The sequence below is a fragment of the Poecilia latipinna genome, unplaced genomic scaffold (assembly GCF_001443285.1).
Source record: "Poecilia latipinna isolate Pla-1442-1.1 unplaced genomic scaffold, P_latipinna-1.0 Scaffold639, whole genome shotgun sequence".
Taxonomy (NCBI): Eukaryota; Metazoa; Chordata; class Actinopteri; order Cyprinodontiformes; family Poeciliidae; genus Poecilia; species Poecilia latipinna.
In genome coordinates, this window is record NW_015113255.1 from 129,810 (window position 1) to 146,078 (window position 16,269).

Consider the following 16,269-nt stretch of genomic DNA (forward strand, 5'->3'; position numbering starts at 1 on the left):
AACACTAGAAACAAAATCTGTTCAACTGGAGGTTAAATATTTTACTGCTGGTGCTTTGTAGCCCTTGCGATTCACAGCTTTAGACTCTCTCACTAAACATTTCTGTCATAATCCAACAGAAGTGAGACTTCTCTGGCATCCCTCTGACCAGAGTTCACAAGATTTTCAAGAAGAATAATGATGGAAAAACTATGCTTAAAATATGAATGACATATCTCACCTTAATCATGACTTCTGGGTCTTGTTTACGCCTGTACAGGTATGTCTCAAAAAATTAGCATGTCATAAAAAAGATCAATATATTTTTGTCACTTTTTTTAGAAAGTGAAACTCATTTTATGCACATTCTTTACATATAGTGAAATATTTCACACCTACATTTCTTGTCTTTTTGATTATGGCTTACAAATAATGAAAATCCAAAATGAATTGTCTCAGAAAATTTGAATATTGTCAAAAAGGTAGACGAGTCATTGTCACACCATTACTCCAATGACTAAGGCTGTTTTCACACCCGATAGGCCAGTAGACTCGCTGACCAAAATTGCAACATTAGTTCTATTTTTAGCTGCTGTGGTTCTCTTTCACACTGCACCAAGAACGACTGAAGGAAATGACATGAAAACTTCTGAAAAAGACATGCAAACAACTTCCTTTTTCACAAAACGTAAACATAATGGAGTGGCATCAGACTTTAGTGGTTGTAGGATTTCGCTTTTCCATTTGACAAAAGACCATGAACCATATTCTCCCTCTAGAGCTAGACTCACACATTAGTTTTGGTTGCATTTTTCCTGAATTCCCTGCGCTAAAGTCCACTTCCTGCTTTTGGAGTGGTCTCCAGTCAGCTTGGCATTCAAAGATACATTTGAACCGCACCAGAGTTTATTTCAACCGAATTGAGACGTAGGGTTGTAGGTGGACCAGATCTTTATTTTTTCTGGTCTGCATTAGAGTTTGATTATGCATTCACACCTTCTCAAACGAACCAGACTTTCACTTGAAAATGCCTGCAGAGGTTTCCGAATTCTCTCAAGGATGAAAACAGTCATGACATCCTCCATAAGGAGAGGAAGCCACAAAAGGTCACTAGTAAAGAAGCTGGTTGTTCAGAGTACTGCATCCAAGCACAGTCATAGTTAGGCCTGTCGCAATAAATGATAAATCAATTAATTGCACAATAAATTAAACCTATTGACCTCATTTTAATTATCAGCTTTATCGTCTCTTCCTGCCGTTTTTTCTTTCTGTTGACACTGAATGAAAAAGGCTCAACTCCGGTGCTCTTCACTGACCCTCCATTCTTCATTTCCTTTCTGTAATGCCCAGCGCACACTAAAAGAGTTGTCAGCCCATTTTCAAAACCTGAGACCACCACACATTAGCCGACAGACATCCTAGGTATAACTGTTCGATCGGGTTCGTCGTGCCGTGTGGTGTCCAGCCACATGGGCACAAAATAATGGCTACAAGTCCAGTTAACTAATTTTAAAACCAGACATTAATCAATGCTTTACTAGAATCTACCTGTGATGCATGTGGCTAGAGTCAGCGTAAAGTCCTGACTGAATGAAAATCATTATAACCCATTCATGTCACGTTAACGAAGAACAGCTGAAAACTTACCGGGTTCATCAACTGCGGTAGCAATTTGGCTCCAACTCCTTCCCTTGTCATTTCTATATTCTTTGCACAAAATGTTGAATAAACATTAATGTTGTTTCCACATATCATCTCAGATGTCCGCTGGACTTCCTGTCGCTGTGTCAGCTGTTTGGGATTCCCCTCGTAATTTCCCCTCAGAAATCACAGAGGAGAATCCGCGCTTTCTGATTGGCTCCCTGTCACATTCAGCGTTAAGCTCCCATTCGGGGAAAACTCCTGATTTAGATCGGAGCGGCCACGACGATCTACATCACACTACAGGATCATCGGTTAAGACAATCTTAGATCGGCCAACTTTCTAAGATTATCGTAAGGGGAAAATGGGGGCAAAAAATCGTGTAGTGTGAACTACTGCATTAGGTAGTCGGATGTGCCCATCTCCTCCATTTAAATCTAGTGATTACTGAAGGGCAATACAGACTTCATAATCTGCACTATTTTGGTTGAATGCAGTATTTATTTCCACTTTGGCTTTGTGTCGTTTAGTTTTTATTAAAGTACGTTTTTTGTTAATGGAGACTGAGAATCCATTTTATTTTTGTTTTTGGTTGTTTTGTTTATTTAATTTATTAGTTCCAGTGTTATGTGTTATTTTGAAAATAAAATGTATCTATCTATGGCAGGAAATTGCATGCATTATTAGTAATTTCCATTAAATCAGTGTCGAAAGGTCTTGAAACAATATTATCGTTTATCGCAATAATTTTTTAGACAATCGCTCAGCAAAATTTGTTATCGTGACAGGCCTAGTCATAGCAAGGAAAACATGTAAAGCTGCACCAGAACCAGAACAGGGAGAATTGCAGCCTTGACAGGACTGATGAGCAGAATCCATTCACAAATTTTGGGGATCTTCACAAGGAATGGACTGAGGATTAAAGAGCTGCTACATCCAGATGAATCCTACACATGGGCTACAAATGTTCTGTTCTTGGTGTCCAACCAGAGAGAACGCCTGAAGCCTCTTATTTGGACTAAAGAGAAAATGAACTGGACGGTTTCTTAGTGGTCCAAAGTCCTTTCATCAGGTGAAAAGTTTCATTTCATTTAAAAAATTATGATCCCAGAGTCTGGAAGACCAGAGTCTATGTTACTATAAGTTCAGAGTGAAGTTCCCACTGTCAGGGATGGTTTGGGGCGCCAGATATAAGTTTCACTTTCACTTCTGAATCGACTGAGATAAAGTATGGAACTTTATCAACGTGTTCATTCCTGTAGATGTGCGCCTATATATCCTGTTGCTGGCTGGTTGCACAAACCATCACCCCCTCGACCCGCTAAGCTAACTCGTCTGTCGATGGTCAGCCTTGAGCTCGTTTGACAAATCAGCACCATAACAGAGATGTAATGACTTCTACCCACCCTTCCTCATGGAGGTGGCAAACAAAAAAAACAGCTTAAAGGGAAGAGAAAATATTTACATGGTGTACAACTTAATTTATAAATACACTTTAGATATAAATTAGAAAAATAAAACAAACCTACTGTAGTACAATCAGCTACAGCTACTCATTTTAGTGTTTTGTTAAAGGGGTTCTATGAGATCACCCTGAAAACCTGAGATTAAATGGCTACCATTGTGTTTAGTTTGGATGACGAAGCTAATCGTCTGGCAAAAGCTAATGCGGAGCTGAATGAGCGCGTTAGTCCATTCCTGTTCATGCCGCAGAGTCGTGCTGCGAGGGAACAACTCTGGAATTAGCGAGCAAAGGTTGTTTTGATAGCAATTACCATGATGGGGCTTTTACCCTGTCAATGATAATGGGTCTGCTTTTTCAGCTGGTAACTCAGACACAACAAGCTCACTACAGCCAAATCACTCGGTTCTAAAAGCTCAGGAACGACAAAACGAGGTGAACACTCTGCCAGCCGCTTCTCTTCTTAGCTGGCAAAGTGCTGTTAAAATACTTTCTGTTCCACATGGAGCCTGTTCTCATTCTTAACACATTTATGCTAATGACATAAACAAAATAATAAACCCCTTGGAGAGAAGGGCAGCCATTTACAGATATAAAACACAAATATGATGCTTTGTTGTTTTGTTTCCCCCTACTTTTACGTCTTGTTCTTGCTAAATCAAATCTAAAATCTAATCTGTGTTTAAAAATGTATGCTGTTTTTATTGTTTCTGCACAAATCATCTAGTTGTGACAAACTGCTAATCAGAACCATAACTGCACAGGTGTTTCAGCACCAAAGCAGTTTGCTCAAACAATTAGCAGCTATTTCTGTTCAGATAAAACATAATCATCCTTATTATTCAGCCTTCTACCCTGTCATTGGTAGTACAAGTATTTGATTTATGGGATCTAGAAATGATGAATTTAAGAAATAAAGTATCACATGTATTATTTATGCAGCAGGTGGCAAAAACTTGGCTCAGTGAAGAAGGAAACACACAGTGTGTTGGCACAGAGCCTGTTCTCAAACCAAAATGGTTCTGAGTGACCTTTTGTTGATCAACTAATGTAACACAACCACATTTATCCAGTAAACTTTAAACTAGTTTAGGAACGTGGCTGTTGAAGAGAAAATTGAATACTTTATAAAGTGTATGGGTGCCACCAAGTGGTCAAATTATTAGGAAATTTGACCACTTGGGGTATTAGTTCATCACACTTCAAACATTTGACATGCAGAGAACATCAATCTTTAACAGTCCAGGCAAAGCGTCTGCACAGTGTAGCTTGGGATTTTAGAAGTAAAAGTTTCTTTTATGATGACATTTATTGTGTATATTTGTGGGTTTTTTTTTTTACTTGACTTTTATATTTTTTTTCTTGTTCTTATTATTATCTTTATTGTAATGAATTGTACAGCACTTTGGTCAACATCCACTATATGAATAAATTATCATTATGTACATTCTGAAGCAGTGACTCATATGTGTAGTATGCAGCTGATGGAATCTCAGAGATGCACAAATGAAAATTTGGACCAATGTTAATACTGCAGTCATAGCCAATAATTGATATTTACTGATATTATATGTATATTTTCCTACACCTTTGTAAAAGTGACCACTCCGCTTCTCTGCTTCAGTTAAACTACCCACAATCCTCTGCGCCATCACTGTCACATAATTGAATAAATTCCACATGACCAGCTTCCTCCAGAAACATAAATGGCAACAAGAAGGAAATAAACATCAGTTGCTATTAGCAACCTTGTTTTACTCATTGGATCCATACCGATATGTTAAATAATTACTTATATCTGATCAATGCTGATATATTGTGTACCCCCCTAACCTCAGAGACGCCGTCTTCATTCCATGTTATCTTTAGAAAACATGGAACAGGTTGCCATGATGATCACATGCAACCTGTAGATCACATTGCATATGCTGCAGTGCCAGACATGTTGATGTTCACCTGCGCAGTGGGTCTTCCCATGCAGGGCACATAAACTACTGTATAGATGTCACACCACTGGCACACACCCTGCAGTGTGTGTTCATTTTGGTTTGTTTAGCTCAAACATTGCATGTTTCCCCTCCAGGGTACATTGCTCCGTGGAGCGGCCGGTTCTACTCCCTGTGGGACACCGGGTGAGTTCTCACAGTTCGATTAAAGACATTCCTGTCTGTAGAATAACATTCATGGGGGGAGATAAAGTGGAAGAAGAGCTTCTAAAGGCTGCTGCTGTCTCTCCTTCACAGTTATGCTAAGATCCACATTCCCATCATCGCCTCGGTGTCGGAGCATCAGCCCACCACCTGGGTCTCGTTCTTCTTCGACCTCCACATCCTGGTCTGTACGTTCCCTGCTGGCCTCTGGTTCTGCATCAGGAACATCAATGATGAACGCGTCTTTGGTAAGCTCACGTCAAAACATCGACATGTTGTTTACAGCAGAGGTCCTGAAACCGGCAGCCAGAGTTATCGTCAGAGCCACTTTGATGATTTTTAAGCAGAGTTTGTGTTTACTGACAGAAAGTGAAGTAGGATCCATCACTGCAAACAAACTGTAGGAAAAGGAACTCTGTCGTTTCACAGTGACGGCCTGTAGAATTTTGGGGCCATATCAAGAATATGGATGACCTTAAAGGTTCAGTAATGGCAGAATGTATTAATACAACTATCCATTAAAGCAGCAATTAGTAACTTTTATTAAAAAAAAAACTAATTTTTTTTTTAAAGATTTGTTGAAACTATCACCATGTTGTGACAGTGTGTTATGTGACAGATAATCTGTGAAAAAATGGAGCTCCTCTGTCTTCTCCCAGTGCTAACTAGAAACGATCAATCAGAGCCAGGAGGCGGGGCTTAGCGTTGTCTTTATCCCTAGCTGTCTGTCTCTCTGTCTCTTGGTTGTGGCATTTAGCAAATAGTAATAATTGAAATAATTCTAACTGACCTGAAACAAGAGAAGTTTGGTCTGATGTAACTTCAGACAGTAAGGAATAAAAAGTGTGTTTTTCTTTTTATTATTATTATTCAGGAGTATGCAAACTTGTGGTTTCATCTGTAGCTGAGTGCCTCTAACCCCGTCTGCCTCCTGCCTCCAGTGGCGCTGTACGCCATCAGCGCCGTGTACTTCGCCGGCGTCATGGTGCGCCTGATGCTCACTCTGACCCCGGTGGTGTGCATGCTGTCGGCCGTGGCCTTCTCCAGCGTTTTCGAGCATTACCTGGGTGACGACATGAAGAGACAGAGTCCGCCCGCAGAGGACAGCAGTGACGAGGACGACAGGAAGAACGCAGGAAACCTCTATGATAAGGTGAGGGGCCGCCAGGGGCCCGAGGCATGCTGCCTTACCTGTGATTGGCCCGCTAGCTGTTGTTTTGAACTGAATGCGAAGTTAGAAAATAAATCTGTCTGTAAATCTGTTGAATTGCTATTTCTAATATTGTATAAAAAAAAAGGCGTGAAGTGGTTAAATGAAAAATCTGCAGAATGTAAAATTTTTTCTGTTTGCCTGAATAATCTATGGCTATAACAATTAGCTGCAGCTCTAAAAAGTATCTAAAAAGCCTTTTTAGATTTTTAATGACATCTGATCCACCATGACACTTGAAGTGATTGATAACCAGCTGCTTTCTTCTGCATGTGTGTAATAATCCTACTGGACCTTCACTAACCTGTCCTGACTTCGCCCCCTGCAGGCCGGCAAGGTGAGGAAACACGTTTCTGAGCAGGATAAGCCGGAGGAGGGCCTGGGCCCCAACATTAAGTCCATTGTCACCATGCTGATGCTCATGCTGCTCATGATGTTCGCCGTCCACTGCACCTGGGTCACCAGCAATGCCTACTCCAGCCCCAGCGTGGTGCTGGCGTCCTACAACCACGACGGGTGAGCCAAGTCGCAAGCCGGGGTCGTTGGCAGGGTTGGGGGGGGGGGGGGGGGGGGGGGGGTGTTCGAGGCAAGCACATGGATGACATGTTTCCGTCTGTCCCGGCCAGGTCCCGGAACATCCTGGACGACTTCCGGGAGGCGTACTACTGGCTGAGGCAGAACACAGACGAACACGCCAGAGTGATGTCATGGTGGGACTATGGCTACCAGATAGCAGGCATGGCCAACCGGACCACTCTGGTGGACAACAACACCTGGAACAACAGCCACATCGCTCTGGTGAGAGCCGCCTCTGCTTCCACACAGCTTTTCATTAAAGACTCTCCAAATGATGATAAATAACATTGCAGATCCCCCACATGCTGATTCCTCTAACAGAACTATAATTAATGGGGCAGCATCTTGTGGTTTTCAGCCACATGGTGACATTTCATAGAAAAATTAAATAGCTGTTAACTTCAGTTGTTATACATCACATTACTTAAAAGAAATTTGACTTTGTAATTTAGCACCTTTAAATTGGGCCTCTGTCTCTTTAAGAAACTCCTGCTCTTTCTGAAACTCCGCCTCCAGGACGCCTTCACATAATGGCTCTTCTATTAACCCTTTAATGTTTTTATCTGTTTCACTGAGAAGTAGCTCCTATAATGAGCTCAGCTGATGCTCAGTTCCACCAGCTGTTTGCTAATTGAAGCTGGCTCGTCTGAAGGAGACTCGGAGAAATATTTCAAGCCTTTATTTCTTGCAACTTTGATCGTTATGGTTTACAGAGAATGAAAACCCAAAATTTATTGTCTCAGACATTAAGAACACAGGTCATAAAATAACTGGGAAACTGATGGTTTTCACACATTAATCAGCAAATGAACTCCAAACACCTGCTGAGGTTTCCTGAACCTCTACACTTCTCTGAGTCAGTAGGACACCCTGACTGGATAAAGGTCCACAAGAAGCTGATTGTTCAGAGTGTTCAATTTAAACATATTAAGAGAAAATTAAGTGGAAAGAAAAAATGTGGATGGAAAATCACATACTTAAGAGGATTGTCAATCAGACTTCATTTGAAAATTTTTGGGGAACTTTGCAAGGAGTGAACACTGTATTAGTAAAAGGAACTCGGACTGCTACAGGAGATCCTTCCTACTCACAGATGGAACCTTCTGGAACGATTCTCTGACAAAACAGATAATGAATTCCTACAAGATCAAACTATCAGATTATTATTGGGTTGAATGAAATCTGCTTTGAGGTCCTTCATCCGTTAATGAATGCCGTTTTTTTTTTTTTTTCAACATGGTGGACGCTCTGAGAACGAAGTGTGTCGTCTTCATCATCCTCCACCAAAAGGAAGACATGTTCACCCTGCGGCTGAACAATGAGTATGTGCTCAGTGTGGTGTGTGTGTGTTCTGATGCAGGTGGGCAAGGCAATGTCATCCAATGAGTCGGCGGCCTATGACATCATGAGGTCTCTGGATGTGGACTATGTCCTGATCATCTTCGGCGGGGTGATCGGCTACTCAGGGGACGACATCAACAAGTTCCTGTGGATGGTTCGCATCGCCGAGGGGGAGCACCCGAAGGACATCAGGGTAAGCTGACCTCTGACCCCGCAGGTATCAAGACTTTTTTTTATTGCTTTTCTGACCCGACCCTACTCTCACAGGAGAGCGACTACTTCACCCCCCAGGGAGAGTTCCGGGTGGACAAGGCCGGCTCGCCCACGCTGCTCAACTGCCTCATGTACAAGATGTCCTACTACCGTTTCGGAGAGATGCAGGTACCAGCTGCTGTTACCACAGCAACCAGTGTCATCAAATCAGAACACCACCTTTATGTTTTTCTGTTTCTGTTCACGTCTGGTAAAAAGCTGGACTTCCGGACCCCTCCCGGCTTTGACCGGACCCGTAACGCCGAGATCGGCAACAAGGACATAAAGCTGAAGCACCTGGAGGAGGCCTTCACCTCCGAGCACTGGCTGGTCCGGATATACAAGGTGAAGAAGCTGGAGAACCGGGACCGGCTGGAGGGCAAGCTGCGCAGCACCGACATCCTCAGGCAGAAGTACACCTCCAAAAAGGTAAGGGTCAGGGTTACCCCAACACTATGATGCATTTCATACAACAGATTCACCTTCCATCAGGACAATCGCTGCAAAACACCAAATATTAATAAGTAGCTTTAGTTTCTACTGCAAATAAGTTGGTACTCTTGAAATAAATCAAAACTTATAACTAACTTTACAGTAAGATGTAGGAGATTGTTTTAAGTAAATAATTCTTCAATATTGATTTTAAAAATATAATATTTCCATTGGTAGATTATTTTACTTATTACAGTATATTTTTTCCATGTAATTAATAAGTTGACTTAAAACAAGCTCATATCTGTCTGAAGAGTTACTTGTAAGTTAGTTCTGTCTTATTTCAAGTGAACTTAAACATCTTCACTAGAAACTAAACTAAAAACACCTGGTAAGATTTGGTGTTTTTGCAGTGATAAACCTACATCTACAGTTAAAATGTAGATGTAGGTTTAATGTAACAAATCTGTGGGGAATACTGACACTCTGACGATCTCTGCCCAATCAGGAAGGCTTAAACAAACACCACAAAAACATTTTTTTGTAAAGACTAGGAATCATTTTCCTTCCAGATCAAAATGATGTCATACTGAAATACAGCACATTTATGGTTGCAACGTGATTAAATGTAAAAAAAAAAAAAAAAAGGTTTGAATACTTCTGAATAATTTCAACCTGATGTGTATTTATTGTTTTGTTCTTGTGTGCAGACAGCCAAGAGGAAGCGGGGCTTCATCAGGAACAAGCTGTCCCTGAAGAAGGGCAAGAAAATGACCAAGAAGTCTCTGTAGGGAGCTGACCACCAGCAGATGCAGACTGACAGCAGGACAGGAGACCTTCACCCAGAAACACACACACACACACACACACACACACACACACACACACACACACACACACAGCAGGAGTAAAGATGCAGCAGATCAAGACCAATCAATTTCTCCAGAAGGTTCCGTCCGGAAACGGAGCGCAGCTCATCCAGGAGGTGCAGCAAAAACAAAACCATGGCCTTTGACCTTCCCTTATTGTAACCGCAGCAGGATGCTAGAGCCAAATGTTAACCGCTCTTCTTTCAGGAACTCATGACAGCACTTCAGCTCTTCGAGAAGGTTCCTTCAGTCATACAGGCTGGAAACCAGCCGCCATGTTTCCATCTGCTGGGTCAGCACCATTTATCACGCCTCACTGGATTCTGTCACTTTTACTTTAAACGTGACTCCAAACCCGCGTCCTGCCTGCAGATTTCTGTTTGTGCAACATTACCGTGCTTTTTAAATTTCCCCCCAGTCACACAGTTCCTCGGTTTCCCTTTTCGCTCCTGGATGCTGCGGTGAAAACCAGTTTGAGTCTTGCTAGAGCCGACTTTACCTCTGCTGTGAGGCTTCTGCCACAACATCCAGCTGTTCGCGTCGGGACAGGCCTCATCAGAAACAGCTGGGCTTTTCCTCAGCTGCTCTGTCAGGGGGGGAAGTATTTATTAGACGGACAGCAGACGGTGCAGAGACTAAAGCAAGCGCACCCGTCCCGTCCTCGTAATTCAAGGTTTTTATCCGGGCTCCATTTTCAGAGAGAAAACGTTCTTCCATCAATTGTAATGATCTGGATGCAGGTGTGGGAGTTGATCATACCTTTTGAAATAAAGAGGTTCGATTAAAGTTTCTTTAACACTTGTGTTTTCCTTGGAAAGTATGAATTGACCTGGTGTGTTTCAAAGTGGGGGCCACAAGAGGGCGCTGGGGTGGCCTCAAAGTTCGAGGGAAGATGAGGGAAAAAATGCCAAACCGCCCTGCCCCCCGCAATTTTTATCTTAAATTGACCTGTTTTTCAATCATGTTTTTTTTAAATATGTAAAATATAAGTTTAAATAATTAAAAAATACTCCTCAAGCAAGAAATAGAAACATCTAACAAGAAAAAAAAAACTGGAGGACACTACTGCAAAAAACCATCAAAAGATTTTGTCAGATTGATATAAAAATTACATATTTTTTTATGATCTGGAGGGGATTGTGATGAAAAATTGCATTAACAGGTCATAGTCCCCCCATAATGTATTGTCAGATGATAAAATATTTCACTGTAGAACTCATAGCCAACTAAAATCAGACAGTATGAAGCATCATTTATTGATTAGTGAATTAATAAATGAGATAAAATTCTTCTTTAGTAAATTCATTGGTGCTTTTTAAGTGTATTGATTGATTTATTGGGCCATTTATATATTTCAGATTTTCTTTGTAACGGTCAGGTTTGGGCCTCCATGGCGTTCTGCTGATGTGACACGCAGAATGTCTCTGTGCAGACAGATGGGACTCCTTACATTGTGAGCTACAGGCAGCACTGTGCTGGGTTTCTAAATATGCCTTTATATCATATATTATGTGCCACTTTTCCTTCTTTTTTCAGTGGTGCTGATGAAAGAAGGTTTGGACTCGGTAAGATCCCGGAGCAGTGATGCTGGTATTTCTAGTAAAGTTAGAGTCATGGCAGTTGATGGACCAGCTGGCTGATCCATCTCTACAGTTCGGTCAGGTCTTTAAAAATCTGAGGACAGCTGCCAAGGATAATTTGTTGTCCACTCGTCTAAAGTAGAAAAAAAAAAGGTCATTACCCAAAATGAACAATGGAGAGTTTTAGAAACTCTGAAAAAACTCAGTCTGAAAAAGTATGGCTTTTAAAAGCAACAGAAAGAGTAGAGGAATTGCTGGAGACGTCAGAGCGGTACCGGATACACATGAAAGCGGTTGTGGATTTTGTCAGAAATGATCGCTGGTCCAGCTGGAGGTGAAAACTGTTCTCAGATTTCTGAGCAGCAAACACAGGAGAATGGAGACGTCCTTTCAGACCAAACATGACAACATTTAACTCCTCAACATCGCTTCTGGTTTCTATCCTTCACTCGTGTCTTCCGTTTAATCGTTCTCTTCCTCTTCATCATCTCCGAATGACAGCAGACTGTTATTTTTAACTTTCTTCCCAGATTTTCTGTCTTTGTCCTCCTCCTGCTCTCCTGCTCTGTCTTCCTTCTTCTTCTTGCTGGAGCTGGCAGTGATGCCCTGGAACTTGTCAGAGGACAAGCGCTTGGCTGGTTTCTTGAAGAGAATTTTGCCATCCGGAGGAGCTTCTTCACCTGTGAATGGGACAGAGAGGAAAAGGCAAAGGGTTTTAACGCTGCAACCGCTGCTGTCTCCCGTTGTGTAACTAGAGGAACGACCTGACCTTTCTCACCCTCGCCTCCGGTTTGCAGTTCACCCTTGAGTTTCTTCACTTCGTCTGCACTCAGGTCTCCGCTCTTTAGGACCACGACTTGAGGCAGTTCGTCTTCTCGGTCGCTTCCGCTGTCGTCGTCCGGCGTGGGCATCGCCTGACGCTGAGAGAGCAAAGATAGGAAAAGGTCTAATAAGGTCAAGTCTAACACATGTTGAGTTTCACTAGAGGGCTTATTGTATAGAATGTCCACCAGGGTTATAAAACTGTGTAACTCAAGTTAAGTTTTACTCTTTGTTGTGACTTTTTGTCTAATTCAGTTAACTTTTGGAGTGTGCTAGCTAGCTTTTATTAGTTATTAAATATTGTTTGCTTTTTATTAGCTACCGTAATGGTTTTTTACAAACTGGTTAATTTTTTAGGTGTAGTATTCAAAAGGTCAAAGTACTGTATTGTGAACATCCACTGGGTAATAAATACTCAACAGGAGATAGCATTTTCAGAAAATGTATTTAATTGCTGAACATCGACTGACTCTGTCTCCCAGTTGTTTGTCTCCATTTTGCGGCACAGCTTATGTGCTGCCAAGAGGAGAATGGAGAACATTAATCTGCTAACAGTTGATGTAAACTGCTTGTGTGGTGGAAAAAAAAAATATATATATATATATTTCACATCATTTCAAAAGGCTAATAAACAAAACAAAGAAAATTATATCATTTCATATACGTTTTATAAACACAATATAATTACAGTTATACGTTTTTTCCATTAATTATTGGAAGAAGTGGCTGGGGAGAGGGAAGTCTGGGCCTCCCTTCTGAAGCTGCTGCCCCCGCGACCCGATCCCGGATAAGCGGAAGAAGATGGATGGATGGATTTATTTCCGTTAAAAATTTTTTCTCAATTTCCGTTTTCATTATTTGGTTAGTTTTTGTTAACTATAATAACCTTGATGTACACAGTGCAACCATTGTACTAAGCTCACCTGTTCAGTTAAACCAGGATGTGCAGAACACTATGCAAGAAGCTAAAACAAATGAGCTGGATTAGCAGTACTATCTAAAAACTTATGGTTCCATCCAAGAGGTCTTACTGTGAAATATCATCTGAGCTGCCCAGATACTGAGCTTCTAGCATGTCATAAGACCAATATACAGTATCGGTGAGTCTTCAGTCAGAGACCTCTTTAGATTTTTTGCAAGACTGACTGCTACTGGAGATCCTTCCTGCCCACAGCATCACCATCTACAACTCTTTGAAGATACTTGGATGATATGAGTTTATGACATTTCATTTCTTTTTGGAATAAATTAAGTAATTTTTAATTTAACTAAATTATTACCAAGAAAATAGCTTCATCACCAAATATACTTTAGATTTAGGGAAGGATAAACGTGTCTAAAATGGCGGTGCTCACCTCCTGCAGTTACCCGACATGCAGCCCAGTTTAAGAACCGATTCTCTTCTTCAGGGACCAAATATTGAAGTAACATTTCATTTCATAATTCATTCCTTTAAGATCCGAATAATTTATCCCTCTGCTTAATGGGGGGGAAAATGCTATCACAAATTATTTATGTTTTGTAAAGCTGTAATGAGAGGCTGATTAAAAATGTTTCGTCTAAATTTGATGACTAGTTCAATAATTTTTGGGGTGGGGGACTGGAGGGACAAAATCGATTCCCTATTATTACTTAATTGGTGATGAAACGGGTCCCAACCTGAAGCTGACCGTGTCCCACTTCTACAGAATCTTACCTTGGTGTCAACATTTGGTCCTTCTTTGTATCCCACGTCGGTTTTAAACTTCTTCAGAAAGGACGGCTCCGCCGGTTTGACCCACGACACGCCGCTAGCTTTCCCTTTATTCATCGCTAAATGATCTACAACAGAAGCTCAGCTAACGGGCTAACCAGGCTAATGCACCAAAACATGAACGTGACTACAAGAGCTGCTGTGATTGGTGCAAAACATCGCCGCAACGTGAAAAACTCGGAATGCGGAAAACTAGTGACGCTTTCAAAATAAAATCAGTCATTATTATAAAATAATATTTTAATGCGTTTGTTTTTGTCAATAATTTTGATTAAGGATAGTATATTGATCAATATGTAGAATATGTGAAATGCTACATATTGATCAATCGATCTTTATTGTTGCGTGTGACTTTCCAACTTTGTCTAAAGAAAGTTTTAGCAGGTGGAGTTTGTGTTTTGCTTAGTGTAGATATCTATGCACTTATTTATATAATGATAATTTTAAAATTATATTAATTGGTGCCTGCCATAGAAATGCATAGGTAAAGCAGCCTCCATGCATTGCATGGCAGGCAACTATTGTTCTACACCCAATAGAATGTCTCTATTATTATAGTTTATTTATTTTTCTTCCGTCACCGTTAATGCGGCCGTACCGCTGCGTGCACCCCCACAAAAGTGGTATCAAAACGTTCAGCTTGATCCCGAGAAGGGAACTATTACTTTTAGTGGGATTCTGACGTAAATGACGACATAAATTGATAAAAACGAGAAAAATCGAGTGTCTCACAGAATCAGTAATATTTCTCTCTGAAACACACACACACAGCACAGTGGATTTCTGACTCCAAAACTCTTTTTAACTCCCTCTTCACAGGCACAAATATCGCCCTATTAGTCTAAAAGTCGGTCATGATCTTGGATTCTCAAAGTCGCCGGAAGGACTTGATTCCCCCTGGATCTCTGATTCATCTTCCGGCTCAATGGGGCTGTCGTCTTCAACAGGGAAAATGACAGCTTCGTAGTCGACTTGGATGTTGAGGTCTACCAAGTCGACCCATGAAAGCTTAGCTGGAAAAGCTTCATGTTTGCAAACAATCTGTTGTTGCTTCATGTCTATATTCTAGTAACTTCTTGCTTCTCTGAACGTCGAATGTGCTCTGAAAGGTGATCTGTCGCGATAGAACTATGGAACAGATCAGGGAAAACTCTGTCTGTGAACTACATTCAAGAGAGAGATTCCCTTGTGATATCATAGAGTGATGACATCACTGCACAAACATTAGCATTTCACTGCTCCCCATTAGCATTAGCCTTTTCCCTAATAATAGGTTTTATCTATTTTTCTTATTTATTAGTCACACTTAGTATACTGAATGGAGGAAGAAAATGTAAAACAACATGCTAGCAACAGCATTTAGGCTAATGTTAGCAATTTGGCTCATTTTAACTTGTACACTAATTTTAACATACAGATGGACTAAGTCCATGTTACTCAACATGTTTGTGACTCTCCACATGCTATTGAGTACATTGCAGCTTACTTTAGCATCGATGCTAATTTGTATCATCAGACGGGCACACTTTGGCATGCCCCATTTAAATTTAATCAGAAATGTTCTAGTTTATAAGATATTCTACTCTTTTATTTTCAGATATGTGCATGGAGGTCAACACTTTTTGCAGACTAACAAAATACAAAACAAAGTACATTCTATCATTTCATGTTCATTATCACATTCAGTTTCAAATCTGATTTATAAAGTTGTTTGATAGATAGATACAATCTCAATATAACAAAATGTATTTCATTATATTGGCAGAAGAGGATAGCCAGAAATATTATTAATTTTGTTGGATCTTTCTTCTTGTAAATTATAATGCCACTTACCATACTGGGATGAATTGCTTTTTGTTAAATGTAGTCTTAAAAAAATGTTGGATTTTTTGTGTGTAGTAAATCTAATCCATTAATACTGATAAACTGTAATCTAACTATTGGCTTTCCAAGTTTGACAAGTTTATGTATTATCTTTTTGTCCTTGGTTAAATTGTTGATGTCTCCTTAAAACAGATAGGACTCCATAAGTTGCAAAGAGTGTGTGTGGTCTCTGTTTCATATCATATGTTTCTGGGTATCATGAAGAGCTCTATTGAAAGTTTTTTGCGTGACATTTTGCCCAGTCACGTGGTAAAAGTGACATTCTGTGGCACTTTTGGTTTTCCATACTGCTCCGCCGTCATACACAGTCTCAAAAA

At 40.7% G+C, this 16,269-nt stretch overlaps 2 protein-coding genes across 3 annotated transcripts in view; one reads left to right on the forward strand and one right to left on the reverse strand.

The window, feature by feature from the left end:
* The window catches only part of LOC106954228 (STT3 oligosaccharyltransferase complex catalytic subunit B), a 31,459-nt gene extending 21,516 nt beyond the window's left edge, over positions 1-9,943 (forward strand). The window contains exons 8-16 of the mRNA XM_015043560.1: positions 5,167-5,215; positions 5,327-5,481; positions 6,175-6,386; positions 6,772-6,959; positions 7,070-7,241; positions 8,380-8,553; positions 8,628-8,741; positions 8,832-9,041; positions 9,755-9,943. Of these exons, the coding sequence (XP_014899046.1) occupies positions 5,167-5,215; positions 5,327-5,481; positions 6,175-6,386; positions 6,772-6,959; positions 7,070-7,241; positions 8,380-8,553; positions 8,628-8,741; positions 8,832-9,041; positions 9,755-9,835 (1,355 nt within the window). The 3' untranslated portion in view covers positions 9,836-9,943. The remainder of the gene's footprint in view (positions 1-5,166; positions 5,216-5,326; positions 5,482-6,174; positions 6,387-6,771; positions 6,960-7,069; positions 7,242-8,379; positions 8,554-8,627; positions 8,742-8,831; positions 9,042-9,754) is intronic.
* A 1,718-nt stretch (positions 9,944-11,661) lies between these two features.
* kiaa1143 (KIAA1143 ortholog) lies at positions 11,662-14,216 on the reverse strand. 2 transcript variants are annotated; one of them, XM_015043567.1, is made up of 3 exons: positions 14,012-14,216; positions 12,272-12,413; positions 11,662-12,173 (listed from the first exon to the last, which is right to left on the reverse strand). In XM_015043567.1, the coding sequence occupies exons 1-3, from the start codon at positions 14,123-14,125 to the stop codon at positions 11,956-11,958; spliced, it is 474 nt and encodes a 157-aa protein (XP_014899053.1). In that variant the 5' UTR covers positions 14,126-14,216; the 3' UTR covers positions 11,662-11,955. The 2 variants fall into 2 exon arrangements, with proteins under 2 accessions (XP_014899053.1, XP_014899052.1); XM_015043566.1 differs by having other exon boundaries at positions 12,263-12,413; positions 14,012-14,213.
* Between the last annotated feature and the right edge of the window lie 2,053 nt (positions 14,217-16,269).